We start from the raw sequence: 20,641 nt of genomic DNA on the forward strand, positions 1-20,641 counted from the left end.
TTAAAAAAAAGGTGTGAAAGTAATACCCAAGGACAGTAGAAACAAGAGCCAGGAGGGTGGGTCCATTGTTGGAAGCCTGACACAATTGGGGCAGGGTAGGAAAGGTAGGACAGAGAAGGAAGCACTATGGCAATGATAGCTGGAAATTATCACTCTGGACAAGAGCCAAGTACATAAAGTATGTTAAGGGATATACCTTTCAGTAGCTGTATTTCAAACCATAATGCCCAAAGGAGGGAAGCAGGGGAGGGATTGGGTGGGGGGAGATAAAGGGGAAAGGGGGGAGAGGGGGTGGGGAGAGAGATCTGCTATAGAGGGTAGAGGCAGGCTGGGGTTGTGGTGGGAGGAAAACTAGGTACATTGGTGATGGGAAATGTACACTAGTGACGGGAAATGTGTATGCCTGAAACCCAAACATGAACTACTTGTTACTTGTGTATCTTATGGTGATTCAATTAAACAAAGAAACAATTAAAACACTTGCTACAGCAGCAGGTCTGGAAAGAGGTAGAGCAAAGGCACTGTTGAGGTCCAAGATGCTTGAGGACAGGACACTGCTCCAGGGCTGAAGAGGCTGAAGCGGCCCCTCCGGACAGTCACCGGCACCGAGCATGTTTCTGATAATGCTGCCCTTTATGTGCTCACCCAACAGCCATAGGTGTCTGAACACGGTAACTAAAGAGATGTCTGGCCCTGCTGTCGGGAATGCTGCCTCCTCACAAGGATGTGTGCCAGCACCGCAACCACAGGAGCAGGAGCCCCTTCAGCATGCTGGTGGGTGTGGGACCACTGGCCATTGCAACAGCACCATCCACCTAGAAAACCTGTCTTTGAGTTGGATGGGACAGATGGATCTTGCTTGTTTGTGGTTCTAAGATGCAGATCAGAAGTCAGCAGGCTTGGGTGGTGTAGGGTAACATTGGTTTGTCCTCTATTTGACACTCCCATTCCTTTGTCTTTATTGGAATATAGCTCTAATTATTTTAGGCTTAACATTGGTTTGTCCTTTCTCCCTGGCTGCAGGGAGTTTAGATTTACTGAGTATCACCCATCACAGTGCACCTGAGACACTCCCATTCCTCTGTTTATCTGTAACCTCTTTCTTTGTGCACTGCTTCCCTAACAGGTCAATCACCTGTATCCCGTAAATCAGACTCTGTTAACTTGTAAGGTCAGATCCTTCTAAGGACACTGGGCTTGTATTCATAAGTGAAATATTGCCTTTCTCTTCTCCTTATGCCCTTTTACTTCAGAGCAATGTCCTCCTTGTATAAACACAGGAAGACAGTTAATAATATGCTTTTGTAACTTGGGACTTCAAATAATACTCATTCCTGGTGTTTCCTCAACTTAAGCCTCAGTTGCCCTTACTTCATAGCACCCCAAAAGCAGGGTCCCAATGAGGGACTGGATGGACCCAGGCCAAGCAGTGAGCTACCCTGGCACTAAAATGGGCCAGGCTAAAGTGCTGTAATATTTAACTAAGAGCATGATCATGGACAAATTCTGTCATGGATCCAAAAAGTAGCAACTAAATTAGGACCCTCATAGAGTTAGGAAAGACTAATCTGGCCTGAGCACTGTAGTCTGGGATCTATGGCAAGATGCGCCCTGGAGAGCCATCCTATAAACTTAATGTATCTCTTACGGTCACTGTCACTGTCATCCCGTTGCTGCTCATACAAAGGACTATTATGAATATTTGTTGTACTACTACAGATGGTATTTCACCGTTGGGCGGGTCGTCCTGCTGAACAAGCATTTGTCTTAGTCCCTGGGGGAAGGACTTCACCTCTGTTGATTGTATGACCATACCTATCTGTAACTGTTACCCCAACCCCTTATGATTTGAGATATAACTAAGGCGGTGAGAGTAGGCGGGCAGGGTGGGGGGTGGGATTAGGAAGAGGAATGGAGAGGACACTGGAATAAACTGCAATTGATACCAACCATCCTGGCCCGCGTTCCCTCCTTTGTCCACCTTGGGGAAGCGGCCCGAGACCAAATGCAGGGGGGAGAGAGAGGAGAGAGGAGAGAGGAGAGAGGAGAGCGGAGAGGGAGAGAGAGAGAGAGAGAGAGAAAGAGAGAAGAGAGAGAGAGAGAGAGAGAGAGAGAGAGAGAGAGAGAGAGAGAGAGAGAGAGAGAGAGAGAGAGAGAGAGAGAGAGAGAGAGAGAGAGAGAGAGAGAGAGAGAGAGAACCGGGTCTTTCCTATTCATTTTTTGAATACACAGGGTGGAACTGAGACCTGTGTTCAGAGGAAAGCAAAATCAAAGCTAAACACAGTCCTGGTTACTTCTCCCAGTTCCCTTTATGCCTCCAATAATCCAGGGCCACAATCACTGTTACTTCATCTTACAGGTCTCTCAGACCTACATTACTTTTTCTCATCAATGTCAGTGTTTTGATCATATTAGTGATCAAATACTGAGAGGCAGACTACTCCTGTCATCTGCTAATGAAATCCGCTAGTTTTTCTTCCTATGTCTCTAGAGGTTAGCTTTTTTTTTGCACATACTAAAAAATCTGTTTATCTTTTCACTGATTCATTTCATAATGCCCAGGAAGTCCAAACTTTCTAGTTAGTATGCATTATTTGTATGGCTAACCCAGATGTACTTGCAGAATTTGTACTAGTCCTTGATTGTCCCTCATCTCTCAAGCCAATAAAACTCTGCAAGACAGGGGCTGCGGGTGGAATGCTTTGAGACTCCAGGCTTCCAACCCACCTTCACTGATAATCTGCTCAAACAGACCTTGCAGGCTTGCTGTCTTGGCTTCCTCCCCGTCTCACCCTCGTCCTGGAATATGTGAAATTTGACTACAATCTGCCTCTTTCCTAACTGGCTCAAAATACCCACAGGACCCCACTACTGGGAAGGACTCTAGACTCTGCCTCAGAGTCCCTTCACACCCACTCTCATGTGACATTTCCTCTCTAAAATAATCTTTTCTGACTAAAATTGGGCTAAAGAGTGATTTATTCACAAAGGAGAGAAAAAAAACCATACCAACTATATCCTATCCCAGAAAAATGTTTTAATGTCTCGTTTACAAACAGGATTTAAGAACATAACTCTAGAGCACCATGCACATGGTAAGATTTATATTTTATTAGAGATTTTATATTACATATTCCCAAAAAGATATAAAATCTTCCAAGAGAAAATATCAAAACCTATTGGTTCCAAGGTAAGCACATGAACAAAATGAAAGCAAAGGTTTTCTTCCAGACAAAGGAATGTGAAAACATTTCAGCACAAATACAACAAAGACATAGGAAAGTAATTACAATGTTTTACAACACATTTACAGCATTTTATTTTAATCAGCATTTGTATAAAAGAAGGATGCTCTGTTCTCAAACATTGCAGTTAAAAACCCAAATGAAAATTTAAAAAAAAAAAAGAGGAGAGGTTAATGTGCTACTTGGTCAACAGAAATATTTGTGATAATAAATGTAATGAAACCTAAGCAAACAAGTAGGCCCCAGAGATCACCACTCCAAGTGTATGGTTTTCAGTGTGAGCTGGAGACACTGAATTATTTAATCAGTTCCTGACCACAACCCAAAGCAAAAGCGTCCTCTCTTCATTTCCCTGATTTATTCTTTATTCTAAAATAAAAAAGCAGAAACTTGCTGGTTAAAGAGATGTTCTGCTATAGCTGGTGGTAAACACACACTGAAGATGATCCCGACTGGCTAGGGACAGACAGACCCGTCTCAAACAACGTGAAGTGTCAATGTCACTGTTATTGCAGCGAGATACTTGACTCCAACTGATCAGAACTTCCAGGATGATAAAACATACTCACTTAACCACAGACCATCGGGAATGTCCAGAGGAAGGTTTTGGGATTTGCTTCTGGCAATCCTGACATCTGTAGATGTCCATGAAAAGGAAGCATTTTTTTTTTCTTCTGTAGTTGTTTATTCCCCTCCAAAATGAGGAAGGAAACTTACAGTACATGTTTATTGCATGAAATTATTCCCTTATAATATCTTTATCAACACTGGTATTGTTTCTTTAGTTACTAAAGGCAAAAGAAATCTATAAATTTAATGTAACTTTCCAATAATCTTAGGAGCTGCATCTTGACTGAAAATTCAGATGAGCAGCAGAACATGTATGAAAGACAAGGTGTATAAAGTTCTTCATAAAGATGCTGGAATAAGAGACAGCAGGAATTTGAAAGTCATCTAATACTAAACCTATGGATTAACGGCTAATTTTCAAGTGTCCATACTTAAAGAATCCTCTTTCAGTTAAAGCTGAAAGTTTGAAATGATACTAAAGTAGCTTCTTCTAGCACTATCAGTTAACAATGATCCCCAACCAATTCATCAGAGGAACTGTCATGGCACATAGGTTAGACTTCACTGAGGTCGGCACACAGGGGAGTTCAGAACTCAGGACAAACATGCTAATAAAATCATGATGGATTACAAAGAAGCGACTTTCCAGCAGGGTCAATTTTAAAGCATTCTCTCCTTCAGAAACTGTCCCAGAATCTGCATGTCCCAGAATCCCAGTTTCCAGCTGCCGTCTCCTTGGCAGTGGCTTATCTCATTGACGATATTTTCCTTCCTTGTTTCGTTTTCTGACATCTCAGTACATTCAAATAGTCAAAATGTATAGGGTGACATCACTACAAACTTAATGAAACAGATTAGAAGGTGGCCAGCATTGTCAGGTGAAAATGATACAATTTATGTGTCATAGAAAGTACCCAGCCCCCCCACTCCTGACAACCCCTCTTGACCCAAACAGTAATATGGACACCAAAGGACTTAACAATACTTATAAAAAAATAAGGCACATTTATTCTGATATGGTAATTTAAAAATAGAAAACCCCTTTTCAGAACATCTGTATTCAAATGAGCTGTGTAAAAAGACACCGTGGGTGCCCGGAGGAGGTCCTGGCACCCGTGGAATAGCTCCTACGGTTTCAGTGGCAATGAAATGAATTGCACCTATCCCACATCATCAAGTAATGAAAATAGTTCTCTTTTACTATTCTTTAATGATTCAGAATCTGTTACTTCTGGAAATACTTACAAAGGGCAGGATGGGGCAAGTGGTATAGTAGAAAAATCAAGCGAGTCCCATTGTGTGGGTGACAGATTGCACTTTTCCACATATTTCGGTACACAGATTCTCCTAACGTGTTTGAAAGATTGCAATCATTTTGGCCATTAGCTACTTATTACCCACCAGCTTCTTTATTCCATTAATTAAAAAAATGGGAATTTTTAAAAAGCAGTGAAGGATCAGCAACATGACTACTTAGAACAATCTCTTTACAACCCCCAACACAGATATAATTATTAAGCGTTAACCTGAGATACAATCTGTTGAGAGGTTGTTTTTATTCATTTCTTCATCTGTTGCATCGATTCATACTGATGGTGGTTGTTCATGGAGGAAAATAAAAGAAAAGAAACTGGCATACTTATAGCATGGCTTTTTTTCTTTTTCTTCCTTACCATATTGGTTGAAAAACCACAGAATTTCTGTTAATCACAATAGCCAGAGGCTAAAATAATGCACTTCCTTATTGCATGCCAGATCGAGAAATATCTAAAAGCCAATGCTTCCCAGTCCAGGCGGGAAAGCCAGATTCACCTCAACCGGATTCGGAACGTGCTGATTTCCATGGGACTTAAGTTGATCTCACTTATGTTGCGGGCGTTCGGAGGAGAGAACATCAAGGATAATGATGAAGGTACAAGACTCTCAACAGTAAACTTGCTGAAAAGTGTCTGGACCATGATCTGAAAAAGTAATTGATAAAAATGAGCATATTTAGTTCAACTGTAAAGAAAGGTCAGCAGGTACAATTGTATATTCAGGGGGAAGCAAAGGGGATGTCTGGGGGTTCCTTTTTGGAACTAAAGGGGAGAGCTGAGAGGCACCACGTGATCTGCAACACTCTGGCACCCGGGAGCCACATTTCCAAGGATCTGTTCTCTTACCCAGACCAGCTTTCCCTTTGCTAGTGGAGCCAAGAGACCAGGGGGCAGACTCCCCTAGGGACAGAGGCTTATCAAGTCTAAGAGTCCCCGTCCTGCAGGCTCTTCCGATACCCCTCTGGACTCCAAATTCCTTCAAAGTCTCAACAAAACTGCTCAGGGCCACGCAGACCCAGATGATCACAGTGACAGCAAACACTGACCACACAGAGAAACCAGCTGTCTTCATACTGACTTCATGTCAGTGAGATAAAAAAAAAAATGTCGGAACTCCTCTGTCTGAGTGGCCAGAGCCCTTCAGGGCTTGGCATCACCCGTCAGCTGCAGGGCTGTGTTCTCGGTGGGCGACCCTGCCCCAGGGCTGCTGCAGCAACAGAAGGCTTCCAGCAGCCTCAGGGGAAGTAGGAAGATTTCTGTTTGTTTACTTACAAAAGGTTGATTTCCAGGCCCTTAGAGTGATTTTTCTTTTTTCCCTGCACAGTGGGCAGGACACTAAGAAGGCTTGGAGACCTCTGGGCAAGACTCGAGTAAGCTGAGGGCCAGTGAGGCCAGGGCTGGATCCCCGGCTGAGCGGGAGTCAGCAGCCAGAGGGTCAGTCCGACCTCAGGATGGACTCACAGGAAGTTCCCTCGGGAGCAACTGGCTGGAGGAAGTCTAGCTGCCACGGTCCTACTGTTGGGCTACTGAAACTAGCTGCGGCCAGCACATGCCAGGGCGGCCACTGCTGACCTCTATCCCAGGTGAGGGCATGGGGTGGGGCCAGTTTCTCCCCAAGCCACCCCTCTGGCTCACACTGAGGGGGTGTGCAGCCTGCAGCTCCTGGCAGGGGACACTGCACTCTGAGAGTCACCTTCCCAGGAATGGAGACCGCTCCCCTGCAGCAGAGATATGGCGCTGTCTCCTGGGACCGTCTGGCGGGGACAGGACACCAGAGCCCCCGGGAGCGGCGTGCAGGGCTTACCTTGCCCTTGCTGGTGGAGCACGACAGCCCCGTGTTCTTGCTGGAGAAGCGGCAGTCAAAGCCCCTCCTGTGCAGAATCAAGGCCGCCTCGTCGGGGTGCTGGCCATCCCCCTGCACACGGAAGGGCACAGAGTTAGGGCGGACATGGACACCCACAATGCCACTGGCTTGGTGCACATCTCCCCAGGCCACAAATGCCTCCTGCAGTCGGGTGAGAGCTGCTCACGGTGCCCATCCCCAAGTCGGTGCCCAGGAAGGTCCTATTACATCATCTGATGCCTCAGTCATTTCCTCCACAGGCCCCAGAGACCAGGACTGCCGTGTGCACACACCCACTGCTTCATCACGGGGAGCACTGCACTCTTCTCCATCTGCTTTCCACAGGGACATCGGCTGAATAAAATGCAGCTCTATTTAGTCTTTATCTGGTCACTGATGATGTATCACCCACCTTAAAATGAGAACGTGCTCCTTTATTGAACACTAATTTTTGCTAATTGCATTAACATTTTTATCAGTAATGTATTGGTTCATTATTTTTACAGAAGACATGTAAATTGGTTAGGCTTATCGCTTTGCTAGGCCAACCACATTTCTTAGCTTGATGTATCCCGGGGATCCGTTACAGAGCCTATTCCCGGGAAGGCCACAGGGGAAAGACTGCATATGGCGCCATCACGGCTCCGTGTACAGACCCTCTCCTGCATCAACAGGTCTCCCACGCATTTAAGTTATGGTGTCATAAAAGATTCAAGTCTTAGATTTTTAAGTGATAATTATTTTATTAAAATTTATGTTTCCTATAGTAGGAAGACAGATGCGGCAAGAAAAAAAACAGTAAGCCAAGTAAAATGAAAATCTCCAGGAGAGTCAGCAGGAGCCGAGAGGCCTGTCAGTGGCAGAGCCCAGCTCTGTATGTCTGGGGTGTTGCAGAACAGGAAGGAGGCGCGGGTGTTCAATGAGCAGCTGGGTGCTGCCTGCACTGACAGTATGATGAAAATGATCCCCCTTTTCCTTCCGTGGCCACAGACCCAAATCTAGCCCAAATCTGGCTTATCCTCACTCGGGGACAGGATTTAATGCGCCCGAGATGCCTTTTCTGAAGTGCTGCCAGCACTCCCACTGCTGATTTGATTTTAATGTGCCTGAACAATTTAAAGCTGTCTTCACCTTAGATTCTTGGCTGGATTCACCTGTTTTTTATGATATTTCACACTGATAAAGCTAAGACTTTGTTTGAAGGGAGAGAAAAATGTCATTTACGAAATCTGGCTCGCCTCAGGCCCACGTGATATACGCAGCAAGATGAAATCCTATGATAAAATTTCTAATGAAATTTCAATAAATTTCAGAGTCCTCAAACAGTACAACTACTAGATATTAGAAAACACTTCATTTATTACAGATGTAAGATCTTCCAAAAGAAAAAGAGAACAGTCCCATGACATGTGTGAGCCTGAAACAGTCACTGACTCTTTCTGAACATAAGTTGTTAAATGGAAATAATGTATGTCTATCTTCTTCATGGAGTTATTGTGGGGTAACTGTTGAAAATGCTGTATTAGGTATAGGTAGCTTACCTAGCAGGACTGAGCTGGTACTGAAGCTATAGGTAAGTTTTATTTACACTGCCATATCCAGTGTACTCAGGGCTTACTAATAGCTGCACTCCTGGTGGTGCTTGGGGGACCAAATGTGGTGATGTAATTGGACTTCAGGCCAACCAAGTGTAAAGCAAGCGCCCTACCCACTGTACTGTCTCTCCAGCTCTGAGATATTGATATTTTAGGACCTGGACTAGGAGTCAGACAGCCTGATATGTGGATTTTAACTCTGCAATTTATTAGCTGCTAATCAGGTTTTCCTGTACTATAAGATGGAGATGAAACCTAATGAAATAGTGTAATAAGGTCTGAGGCATAAAGTAACATAAGAGCAGCTAATAAAGTCCTCAGGATGTTATCCAGTATTATTTCTATAATATAATCCCTTAAAGTAGATAGATTATATCCATAGTAGCTAGAGATTTAATGATACTCAGATTCAATTTATTAACTTCCTTTACTGATTTTTAGCAAAGGAATCAGAAAACAACAGAATCAGGTGTCTACAATTCACCTCAGTATCATAACAACGCTCTAATTCAGATACACAGATGATAATGTCAACGAGGCACTTTGAAAAGTACCTACCACAACTAACCTTGAGAGTTCGTGCATTTTAACTCACAGGTCACAACTTCCCACCCTACTATCTCCTTTTCAGAAAGTTTTACTCCATGTTCTCCTGGAAATCTATTTTCTTCAAATAGAAAATGCCCCCCTGCAACTGCACCCAAGGCTACAACCACTGCTTAGGGTCAGTTTAGCATCTCCAAAGGACTATATTCGATCATCCACACAAAATATAGCAACCGCTGTTGAAACTACCACTACATATTTGCTCCTGCAATACTGAGTAAGGTCTACAGCAACCTACAGGTGACCACAAAAAGCGGAACAAGAAATACTTTTGGAATTTACTGTCCTTACATTTTATCAGAAGTTCAAACAAATGAAAGAATAAAATCATACAAATTACTTTTCACTAAAAGCAAGAAAAGTTTTACTTTCCCTAAAAGCCCACTTTCCTAAAGACTAGAACACCAACTGAAACAGTAATCATCTCTTCCAAGTTTAAAAAAAATCAAATATTCATGAAAGTATCAGCTTTCAAGCAAAAATACCTGAGGCAAAGCAGCAGTTTTTCACTTTCAAAGTCTGTCTAGACATTTTATTTCCAGAAAACTGTTTTTCCAAGTAGGGAAACTGCGAATTTAACTAAAGTATGCATGCAGGAAAACAGATAACCTTCAAGTAGTCACAGTTAATGCTTTAGGAGAGTAAATAGATTTTTCAAAGATTTATATTCATTGCTGCATTAGTAGTATCTGCACTTAGAGAAGAGGGAGAGGACACAGAAAATTCACAAACTCTGAAACTGCACCAAGCTTTGTGCTACATGACCTTCAAATTAAGCATCTCTGTAAAACGAAAGATGAGATTGGAGTTTAACTCTGCGGCAGGACTCGGGTATACCAAAGTCACAGGGGAAACTCCCAGCAGAACCCATCTGCCCACAGCCAGCAACTAGTCTACTTGGGGCCAGAGAAGGGTTTCTCCAGGCACTGGCTGGAGCATAGGGGAGAGCTGGATTTGCAGAACGAAGCCATCGGAGCTAGGCCAGCAAGGTACTTGCAAGGTTAGATTTCACCACAAACTGGTTATGAGACAGACACTAAGGATATCACTTAACTGTTAAAGACCCAGGGACTGAGGTGAGATGTGTGGAGAGCACCTTTGAAGAGTAAGGGCCAACGGTAACAGTAACTGCTGCTAAAACATACCGAACACTTGGGGAGACTCATTTGATTTCATGGTCACCTTTGACAGAGCTAGTGGACAGACAACTTGTAAGATGATATTCAAACATATGGACATCCCTGTCACATGTGTCGTCTTGCACCCTTCAACAGTAATCATGGCCAACAATACCAACAACCCGCATCAATGGCCGTGGACCCCAACCTCTCAAGCCTGAGCAGAGAATTCCCTGATTCCACCGGGGACACCCAGATGGTCCCCACTGATCTCAGATGGCTGGACAAGATCAGTAGCTTCAATGAGAAACAACAGTGTCTCCCAAGGGTTAATGTGAGTGAGTAACTTGGGATCTCATAAACTAAAAGCTGGGGATGGAGCCTGGGAGTCTGCACTCTACTAAGCTCCCTGGAGAGCCCAATGTTGCCTGTCCAAAATGCTGCCCCAGGGCTGAGGATACAGCAGAGCAGGAGAGCACTTCCCTTTCATGTGAGAGGCCCCAGGCTCGGTTCCTGGAGTAACCAATGTAACAACAAAATGCTGCTCCTATCTCTGGGGAGGGCCCCAAGTCCTTTTAATCACCATGATCTCAATATTCCGAAAATGGCCACCTCTGGAGGAATAAAGAGCGGGTAGAAAAACAAACCATCAAAATATACTAAATATGGGTAGAGTTGTCTACAAGGCAAGCAGAGACACAGGACTGTTACTTTGGGAGGAGAGGGGGTCCTGAGGAGTGCCGTGGGAGCACAGCTAGGGTATCAGTGGCTTCCATGCATGAGAGAGAAATGGATGACATGAGGAGGAGGGAAGGACCCCGAACTCCTGAGGGTGTGTCACACCATCATTATTGGTGCAGGCAATTGTTACTGTTTTTGGCATATCAAATATGCCACGGGTAGATGTAAAAATTTAAAAATATATATTTTTTCCCTGGGCTGGAGCGAGAGCACAGTGGTTGGGCTTTCGCCTTTCACGCGGCCAACCTGTGTTCGATTCCTCCGCCCCTCTCGGAGAGCCCAGCAGGCTACTGAGAGTATGGAGCCTGCACTGCAGAGCCTGGCAAGCTACCCGTGCGTATTGGGTATGCCAAAAACAGTAACAATAAGTCTCTCAGTGAGAGACGTTACTGGTGCCTGCTCGAACAAATAGATGAGCAACGGGATGACAGTGACCATTTTTTCCGCAGATGTCCCAGGTGCTGCCCAGAGACGCAGGCAGGTGCGTGTTTGTCAGTGTGCACATCATTACAACATGCCAGGCAACCAAAATCTTATATTTGGTAGACTGGGAACACCTGTAAAGGCGAGTAGAGGCCGCCCCCAAAGACTCCGTCCCTCTCAGAGAGCCCGGCAAACTACCGAGAGTATCTCGCCCACACGACAGAGCCTGGCAAGCTACCCATGGCATACTCAATATGTCAAAAACAGTAACAATAATGGTCCTCATTCCCCTGACCCTGAAAGAGCCCCCAATACACCGTCGGGCTACATGAGCACGTGACAGGGACGAAGAGATGTTACTGGCACCCCTTGAGCAAATCGATGAACAATGGGATGACAGTGATACAGTGATATTTCCCATCAATAGCTGGTGATTATTACTAAGTACACCAGAGAAAAACAGGATTCATATTCCCAACATTTTTGGCATGACTGCTTTCCCTCTTACCCCATGCAAGAGGCAGAATAAGGTTCTGAGAAGGGATCTTGAATCAAATATGCCAGACAACCTCCCAGCACTACCACTAAATGGTTGTGAACTGGAAAATTTATCGATCATCTTCTTATCCAAGATGCAGTGCCTTTCTTCACAGTGCTGTGAGAGCAAATAAGGTATCAAGCATGATGACCCCACATTTCTGAAAAATCTGAGGAACTGGCAATGAAGTATATCCAAAATACAAGTGAAAGTGACATCAAGATTTGCTTTGGCAATAAACACTCTTCTCCAATGGATATTTGAAAAAAGTGCTACTCTGTTTTCCCCAGTATTAGTAACACTAGTTCTGTAAAATAGATGCTATCTAAATGCTTTATAAGCATTACCTCACTTGGACCAGGAACATCTCTAAAATGGGAACTATTTTCACCTCCATGTCACTAATCAGGAAAGTGGGACTTGTTCCAAGTCATCTGGCCATCCAACAGAGGGAACACTGGATAACCTGTAATACGATGGTTGACATATTTGGTCCCTGCCTGGCCCCCCCAGACCATCGCTTGAGCCAATTAATCCTTTCTCCATGAGGACTCAGGTGGGCTGGGGTGCAGGTCAGCAGGACAGGGTTGCCTCATAGCCCTTAGAGAAACATCAGGCAGGAAGAGAGATGTGCCCTGTCGTGCCAGTGACCTTCAGATGCATTTCTCATGCATCTGTTGGGCGGTAGTTAGAACTTTTTCCTTTGTTTTGGGGCCACACCTGGCAATGCTCAGGGGATTCTCCTGGCTCTTCACTCAGGGGTCACTTCTGGCAGGGTTCAGGCACCATATGGGGTGCCAACAATTGAATTTGGGTCACCACGTGCAAGGCAAAGGCCCCACCTGCTGTACTATCTCTCTGGCCCAATCAGGAGGATGATTCCTTAACTACAGGCCAGCGTAGATGTCTCATATTTTCTGAAGCTGACCTCTGTATGCTGAAGTCAAGAAATAATTTTTTCAATAAAAAAAACATACACTGCAACCTCCAAATGCAGAACTCATTATTGTAGGATACAAGACGCCAACACATGAAAATGGAACGATCTAAAATGCACTGGTCTGACTCCTGGATGTCTTCTTTGAGTACTGTTTTCATGGTTCTTTGAGTACCAGGGAATCACACTTGAGGCTTTTTAAGTATCTGGGTTTTTTTGAATTGCTTGAAGTTGACATTGTCAGAGGTCAGGGAATAGAGAACAATAAAAATGCAATACTGACTGGCCCAATCCCCTCAAATGATTGGTAAGCTTTTAACAATAAAAATGTGTGCTACGTGCTGGAAAGGTAGTCCAGGGGCTGAGATACTTGCCATAAGTGCCCCTGGCACTGCATGTGGTGCTCAACAGAGCCAGGTGGAAGTGAACCCTGAGCAGCACTGGGACCCCCAAACCAAACCAAAACAGTAAGCATGCTAAGAGCCAAAGATAATGAGGAAGTGGCAACAACTGATACAGCAAAATAAGCAGTCCTGAGGTTTAGTACTGAACATGAGCCAGTATAGTAGTTATCTGGGGTATCAATATTTGTTGGATTTTTCCTTCCTGGATGAACCTCTGCACTATTAAACTGGTCTTTTTTTTTTTTCTTAATGTAGGAGTACTGCTATTTATTCAGGCATTGATTAAGCTGATTGAATTGGGCATGAACTCCACATTACTTTAAAAAAAAATTTTTTTTTTAAATTGAATATCCATGAGATATTTGGAAGAGCCTCACGCATGGGAAAGAGGGTGGAGGAACCCAGGTGTGCAGGACCTGGGCCCGAAATCTCCAAGGCTGCTCGGGTGGGACTGGGCCTCATTCATCCAGATCCCCCATTTTCCAGTAGGTAGGCAGTCACACCCAGAGACTGCCCCAGCGCCTTGTAATCCCATCAACAGCCAACATCCAGAGACTATAAAACCAAGCTCCTGGAAAAGAGCCACGCAGTCTCTTGCCCGCGCTTGGCTGTCTTCACTGGGGCCCCTCAGAAGGGACGGGTTGCATTTCCCTCCTTGCCCTGAGCAGAGCCTCAACAGTTGAGGACCTCCGGAACCCAGTCACAACCATGCTCAGGGCCACTCTCCACACGGTCGGACAAGCCTCATGCATGGGGGAGCTGGCAGAGGAATGCAGGTGTGCAGGACCCAGGGCCAAGATCTCCAAGGCTGCTCGGATGAGACTGGGCCTCTTCCACCCAGATCCCCCATTTTCCAGTAGCTAGGCAGTCACACCCAGAGACTGCCCCGGCGCTGTGTAATCCCATCAACAGCCAACATCCAGAGACTTTACAACCAAGCTCCCAGAACTAATAGCCTAGTTCTCCCTCTTGGAGAACCTGACAAGCTACCGAGAGTACATTGCCTGTTCGGGAGAGCCTGGCAAGCTCCCCGTGGCGTAATCATATCCCAAATACAGTAATAGATATATACAAACCTCTCAGAGAGCCTGGCAAGCTACTGAGAGTATCCCGCCTACAAGGCAGAGGCTGGCAAGCTACCCATGGCGTATTCGACATGCCAAAAACAGTAACAATAGGTCTCATTCCCCTGACCTTGAAAGAGCCTTCAATTGTTGGGAAAGACGAGTAAAGAGAGGCTGCTAAAATCTCAGGGCTGAGTGTAATAGAGACGTTACTGGTGCCTGCTCTAGTAAATCGACGAACAACAGGATGACAGTGATACAGTGATCCATGTGATAGACCATTATAAAGCTGTTCATAATTGGTTTCAGTCATACAATGATCTAGCACCCATCCCTCCACCAGTGTACATTTTCTACCACCAATGTTCCCTGTTTCTCTACCACCATCACCCAACACCTCACCCTACCCCACCTCCCAACCCCCAGCCTCCCTCTATGGGACGCACTTGCCTTCTTGCTCTCTCTCCTTTTCCTTTTGTGCATTATGGTTTGCAATATAGGTGCTAAAAGGTCATGATGTTTGTTCAGGGCATTCTGCTAAGGCTGGAGTAGCTTTTCAGTTGTGTGGCCACTTCGGGGTGTTGATGTGACTACCGAGGCTTCCAGAAGTACAGGGAGGTGGGGGAAGGTAGCCCACCCCAACCCTGAAAAAGCCTGCAGATTTCAGTCACAAAGCCTGTATACCTAAATTTTCAGCAGATTATATCTTGGTGAGGTCCGTCCTGAGATGGTAGAGTCAGGCTGGGGTATGGCAGTGATTTTGGATTGTCAAAGCAAGCAGCTGCCGGGGACTCTGCTTGGGCGGGCCCTTGGGCAATCCAACCCCACTGATTCACCTGGGTCTGTTCAGCCTTGCGTGGGTCTGAAATTAACTGTGGCTTTTGATCTCTCTCGAGATTTATTTATGGGTCTCTGCAATAAGGCCAATAAATGAGCTTGTATAGCTAAGCTGAAGGTGGTTTGTGGGCATGGCTCCCACATACCTGAATTTTGGCCATTTAATTTCATGGGAAACATGGTCATGAGTTGTTGGGGTTTGGTCAGAGGCACAGCAGCAATTTTGGGGTATCAGGAAGCCTGAGGGCCCCATCACACTGCTGATGCACTTGCCCCACAGGTACAGGTTGAGCTGCTGATGGCACCCTACCCCCTTAAGCTGGTTTTCATCCCCTCCTCTGCTAAACCCCTATCTATACCTCAGGAGCTATACACTATAAATGTCATCAAGGTAACAACATATGTTAACTAAGCCCGCTCACCCTCCCCCACCCTCTCTTGCCCCCTCCCTTCTCCCCTCTCCCCCTTAGGAGTTATTCCTGGCTCTGCATTCAGGGATCACTGCGGCAGGGCACTGGGGACTTTACAGCATGCCAGAGATGGAAAGTGGCCGACTGCATGCAGGGCAAACACCCTGACCCACTATACTGCTGCTTTGGCCTCATTCTTCCTTCCCTTAACATTCAACTTTATTACAGGTTGGGCAAGATTTGTTACATTAGTGCTAAAGTATAGGGTATTATGTCCAAAGTCACTGTACTCCTATGCCACCAAAACACCCATAACCCTCCACCACTGGCCCTGTCACTTCAAATCTGGTCCTCATCTCCAACTGTCCACATAGGATTTGGTAATCAGTAATGCTCACTGAAGGTCAAAGGCCCGTTATCCTTTTTCTTTTCTTTTTGTCTTTGGTTCTCACATGGCAGTGCTCAGGGTTTACTCTTGGCTCTGCATTCAGGCTTCACTCTTGGTGGGCTTGGAGACCAGATGAGGTGCCACAGATTGAATCCAGGTCAGCCGAGTGCACAGCAAGCGTACTACTGATTTAGCCCTGGCTTCTTATTCTTCTTGCCTTTTTTCCCCTCCTTTTATCTTACAATAGTTCAAAGATTAGTGGGATCACCCATAATTTGTCCTCCCTGACTTATCTCCCTTAACATGATATTCTCCAGTTCTATTCATGTTGCTGCAAATTGTATGACTGCATCTTCTCTTAGCTGCAAGGACCCAAACCAAAGCTTCTCTACTTACTCACCTGTAGCTGGGCATTTAGGTCATTTCCATAGTCTGGCTATTGTATAAAGCACTGCAGTGATATGGACATGGACATCTTCCTGGGGGACAGGGGGTTCAGGGAACACCTGGTGGTACACGCCTGGTGGCTTACTCCTGCCTCTGTGCTCAGAGATCAATCCTGGCCATGCCTGGAGGACTATATAAGGTGCTGGGGATCAAATCCGGGTCAATCATGTACAAGGCAAATGTCCTGCTTACTGTACTATTTCCCTGGCCCCTGCACGTATCTTTTTTATCTATTGTTTTTGTGCTTTGGGAGCAGACGCAAGAACTGGAATCACTGGGTCAAATGAAAGTTTTAGTCATATTTTTATGAGAAATCTCCAAACTGCTCTCCATAGCAGTGAAAGCAGATGATGTTCCCACCTGCAGTGGATGAAGATTCCTTTCTCTCAATGTCCCCACCAATACCAACAGCTCTTGGTCTTTCTGACATTGCCATTCTCATTAGTGAGATGACATCTCACCACTGGTCTGATTTGCATTTCTTTGATGATAAGGTGACAATGAACACTTTTTCAGATGTCTCAGATGTCTATTTGCCATCCTTATGTATTATTGGCAGAAGTAACTTTTCATTTCCTCTCCCCATTGTTTGATGGGTTATTAAATTTTTGTTGTTAAGCTTTGTGAGTGCCTCATATAGCTTGGATATTAGCCCTTTATCTGATGTACTTGTGCAAACATCTTCACCCATTCAGTGGAGTGTCTTCAGCTTTTCTTTCACCGTTTTAACTTGATATAGTCCCATTTTGTTGTTGTTGTTGTTTTCTTCTTTTCTGGAGTCAAATCACTGAAGATAATTCCGAGGTCCATAATCTGGACCTATGCATGGTTTTGCCTATGCATTTTCTCAGTATATTTATGGATTCTGGTCTAATCTTGAGATCATAAACTCACTGTGAGTTAATTTAGTTGAATGGTGTAAGATGCGGTTTGAGTTTCAGTTTTCAAAATGTGGTAATTCAGGTTTCCCAGCACCATTATTTGAAAAGGTTTTCTTTGCTCCACTTCAAGACCAATATCTTCTGTCCCTAAGCCTGAGGGTTTATGACTCATTCTCAATTTTGTTCCATTGGTCTGACCTGAGAGCCTATCTTTGTCCCACAATTCTGATTACTTTGTAGTGTAATTTAGCCACAATTTTGATTACTTCAGAGTATAATTTAAAGTCATGAAATGCAATACTTCCCATCTTCTTATTTTCTTAGAATGGTTTTGGCTATCTGGAGAGTTTTATGATTTCAAACAAATTTTAGTAGCTTGTTCTAAATCCTTGAAGGATGTCATCATGGTTTTATGGGAGTTTTATTGAATCTCTGTAATGTTTCGGGTAGGAGGGCCATGGGAACCAGGTTGTTTTTTGCAAGCCAGACACAGTCTGTATTTCCATGTCCTGGGGTCCTTGTCTATTTCCTTCAAGAGCAAACTTAAAATGTATGATGCAGAAGTCTTTCACAGATAATTTCTTCCTAGTTCATTATCTGCATATATAAATGCAAAATCTCTCTCCCCGCCCCCCCTGCCCCGTGTGTGTGTGTGTGTGTGTGTGTGTGTGTGTGTGTGTGTGCGCGCGCGCGCGCACGCTTTCGTGTGCAGGTACATTGATTCTGTAGCTAGCTACTTTGTTGTACTGATTTAAGAGTTTATGAATTTTCTAGTAAAATGTTTAGAAATTTGTTGATCATGTCATTTGAGACGCCCTTACTGGGGGAAGCTGTGGAGCAGATTCCTTGAGGAACACTTCGAGTGAACATCTGTGGGGGCAGAATGCTCCTGTAGCCTACTTCTGTCCTTTCTGCTTCATGTGTGCAACAAAACAGTCACCACACATGATGAGATCAGCAGTGAAGAGCTTTGAAAGTGCACAGCATGGCATCTTAGCATGGATCCAGGTCCTGCATTATTTTTGACTATGGCCAGAGTCTTTTTAATTTTCCCCAAATCTGGAGAACTCCTTTGACATGAGCACTCCAGTCCTCCTTTGCTAAGCAGCTTTCAATCCGATGAAAGCTGGTCTAAAGGTGTGGAGGGCATGTTCAGCAGACTGTGGTTTCCTTTTGTTGACAAATGTATTACATTTATTGATCTGCGTATATCGAACCATCCTTGCATTGAATGAATCCCACTTGAGCACTGATGTTCACAACAGGTATCAGTCTGTAATTTTATCAGTTATACATCTGTCTTGAGGATAAAGGTAACGTTGACTCAATGGCAAAAGTTACAATTCCTGTTTACTAGTTAGAACAGATTGAGGGACACAGCACAAAGACTTTGATGTTCTGTTAAAACTTATTAGTGAACCCAGCTGAACTATGATTTTTTATCTTGGGGAGACTTTAGTTTTGTTCGTTTGTTTTTGGGTCACATCTGGTGATCTGCAGTGGTTACCCCTGGCACTGCACTCAGGAAATTACTCCTAGGGGGTACTTGGGGGACAATACAGTGTGCTAGAATCAAATCCCAGCATAAACCCTACCCACTGTACTATCATTATGGCCCCACTTAGGGAGATTTTTAGTAACTAAGTCATGATTGGTCTCATCTTTACTACTTATTTCTTTTTCAATCTTGGGATGTTATATGATTCTAAGAATTCATTCATTTCTTTCAGGTTCTCCAGCATAGTGGCATGGAGTTGTTTGTAGTAACATTTTATGATGATTATTACTATTTCTGAGGTGTCTATTGTAATTTGTCCCCTTCCATCTGTCTGAATTTCCTCACCTTTTGTTTGTGCATCTAGCTAATTGTGTGAACATCATGCTTATTCTTTCATAAAATCAGCTCTGGTTTCCTTGCACTTGTGTATTTTCTTGTTATGATTTCTGCTCTAGTTTTTACTATTACCGTTCTCCCTCTTTACTTTTGGATCCATAGTTGTTCTGTGTTGTTCTTTATCTAATTTCTCAAGAGTAAGTCATTAATATGAACTTTACATTCTACCCTGATAGAGATATAATGCAGTATCTCAATAAGCTTCCCACAAAGGCTGCTTTACCCTTGCATCTAATCTGAGTGCTGATTTTTCCTGTACCTCTGGGTTCTTATCCTGTGTCTTCCTTCTTCTTTGCTCTCCTCTTTGATCCAAGTGCATTTAAGTATGCTATTCAGCAGCAGTGTTGGTGCATACCCCACTTTCTCTTTATTGTTAACTTCCACATTCACAGTACCTTGACAGGCTGACATAGAGATTCTTGAGCTGTGTCTCAGCATGTGCTTCCCCAAGAGAATACCCTCTGGGTGGACAAGACCTGTATTGGCCCTGGGGGAGGGGAGTCTCTTTTTGTCTGAGTCCCAATTCTTTCACTTTCTCACTAGGGCTCTTGTTCTGTATTGTTTTGTCTGGTTGATCTGTCTCATGTTGAGAGTGGGGTATTGAAGCTCCCCACTGCTACTGGGCTGCCACCCACGTGTCTCCACAGGCTGTTATTAGCAGTTGCATGACAAAGTTTGCTGCCCCAACAAAGACGTATGTTGCTAACAACTTAACCAGTGTGTAATGTCCATCTGTATCCCTGACTTGTTTTTTTCTATCTTGAATGCTTTTTGGTTTGGTCCCAGCTTCCCGGAGCTTACTGCTCTGGGCTGTTCTCCATACCCTCACTCCTGGCGTGTGTTCAGTGGGACAGTTCCATTGCATCTCTTCGAAGTAATGGGGTTGATTTTGTTTCTTGATCTATCTAGCCATTCTGGGAGACTTCAGTCCATTGACATTTAGGGACATTATTGAAATGGAGAAATCTGTTGCCCTCTGCTAGGGGTTTTGCTTCTTAGGCTGCTTTACCCTTGCATCTAACCTGAGACCATTCACTATCCCTATCAGAAGTGTTTACATTTATGAATGTCTTCAAGTGCTGTTTTCTGAAGAATGCTTTTGCCCCTCCTTCACTTTCAGTGATTACCTTGCAGGGCAGAGGATTCTTGCTTGGAGATTCTTTTCATTCAAAACTTTATATATACAATTCCATTCTCCTTTGGCTTGTAGAGCTTCAGCAGAGAGATCTACTGTGAATCTTACATTTCCATCACTGTATTTGAGGTTTTTCTCTTTTCATGCTTTAAGAAGTCTATCTTTGGTTCATGTTTTTTGATTACAGTATGTCTTAGTAGTAACTGAGTTTACTTTGGCACTTTTTGGGTTTCTTGGACCAGTGCTCCA

At 44.3% G+C, this 20,641-nt stretch overlaps 1 protein-coding gene across 1 annotated transcript in view; it reads right to left on the bottom strand.

Moving 5' to 3' along the window:
- Positions 1 to 3,022: 3,022 nt before the first annotated feature.
- Positions 3,023 to 20,641, bottom strand: part of MAN2A1 (mannosidase alpha class 2A member 1) — a 197,661-nt gene continuing 180,042 nt past the window's right edge. Inside the window, exons 21-22 of the mRNA XM_055144979.1 lie at positions 6,936 to 7,046; positions 3,023 to 5,776 (exon numbers count right to left, since the gene is read on the bottom strand). Coding sequence (XP_055000954.1) covers positions 5,624 to 5,776; positions 6,936 to 7,046 — 264 coding nt within the window. The 3' untranslated portion in view covers positions 3,023 to 5,623. The remainder of the gene's footprint in view (positions 5,777 to 6,935; positions 7,047 to 20,641) is intronic.

This window comes from Sorex araneus, chromosome 1, assembly GCF_027595985.1.
Source record: "Sorex araneus isolate mSorAra2 chromosome 1, mSorAra2.pri, whole genome shotgun sequence".
Taxonomy (NCBI): Eukaryota; Metazoa; Chordata; class Mammalia; order Eulipotyphla; family Soricidae; genus Sorex; species Sorex araneus.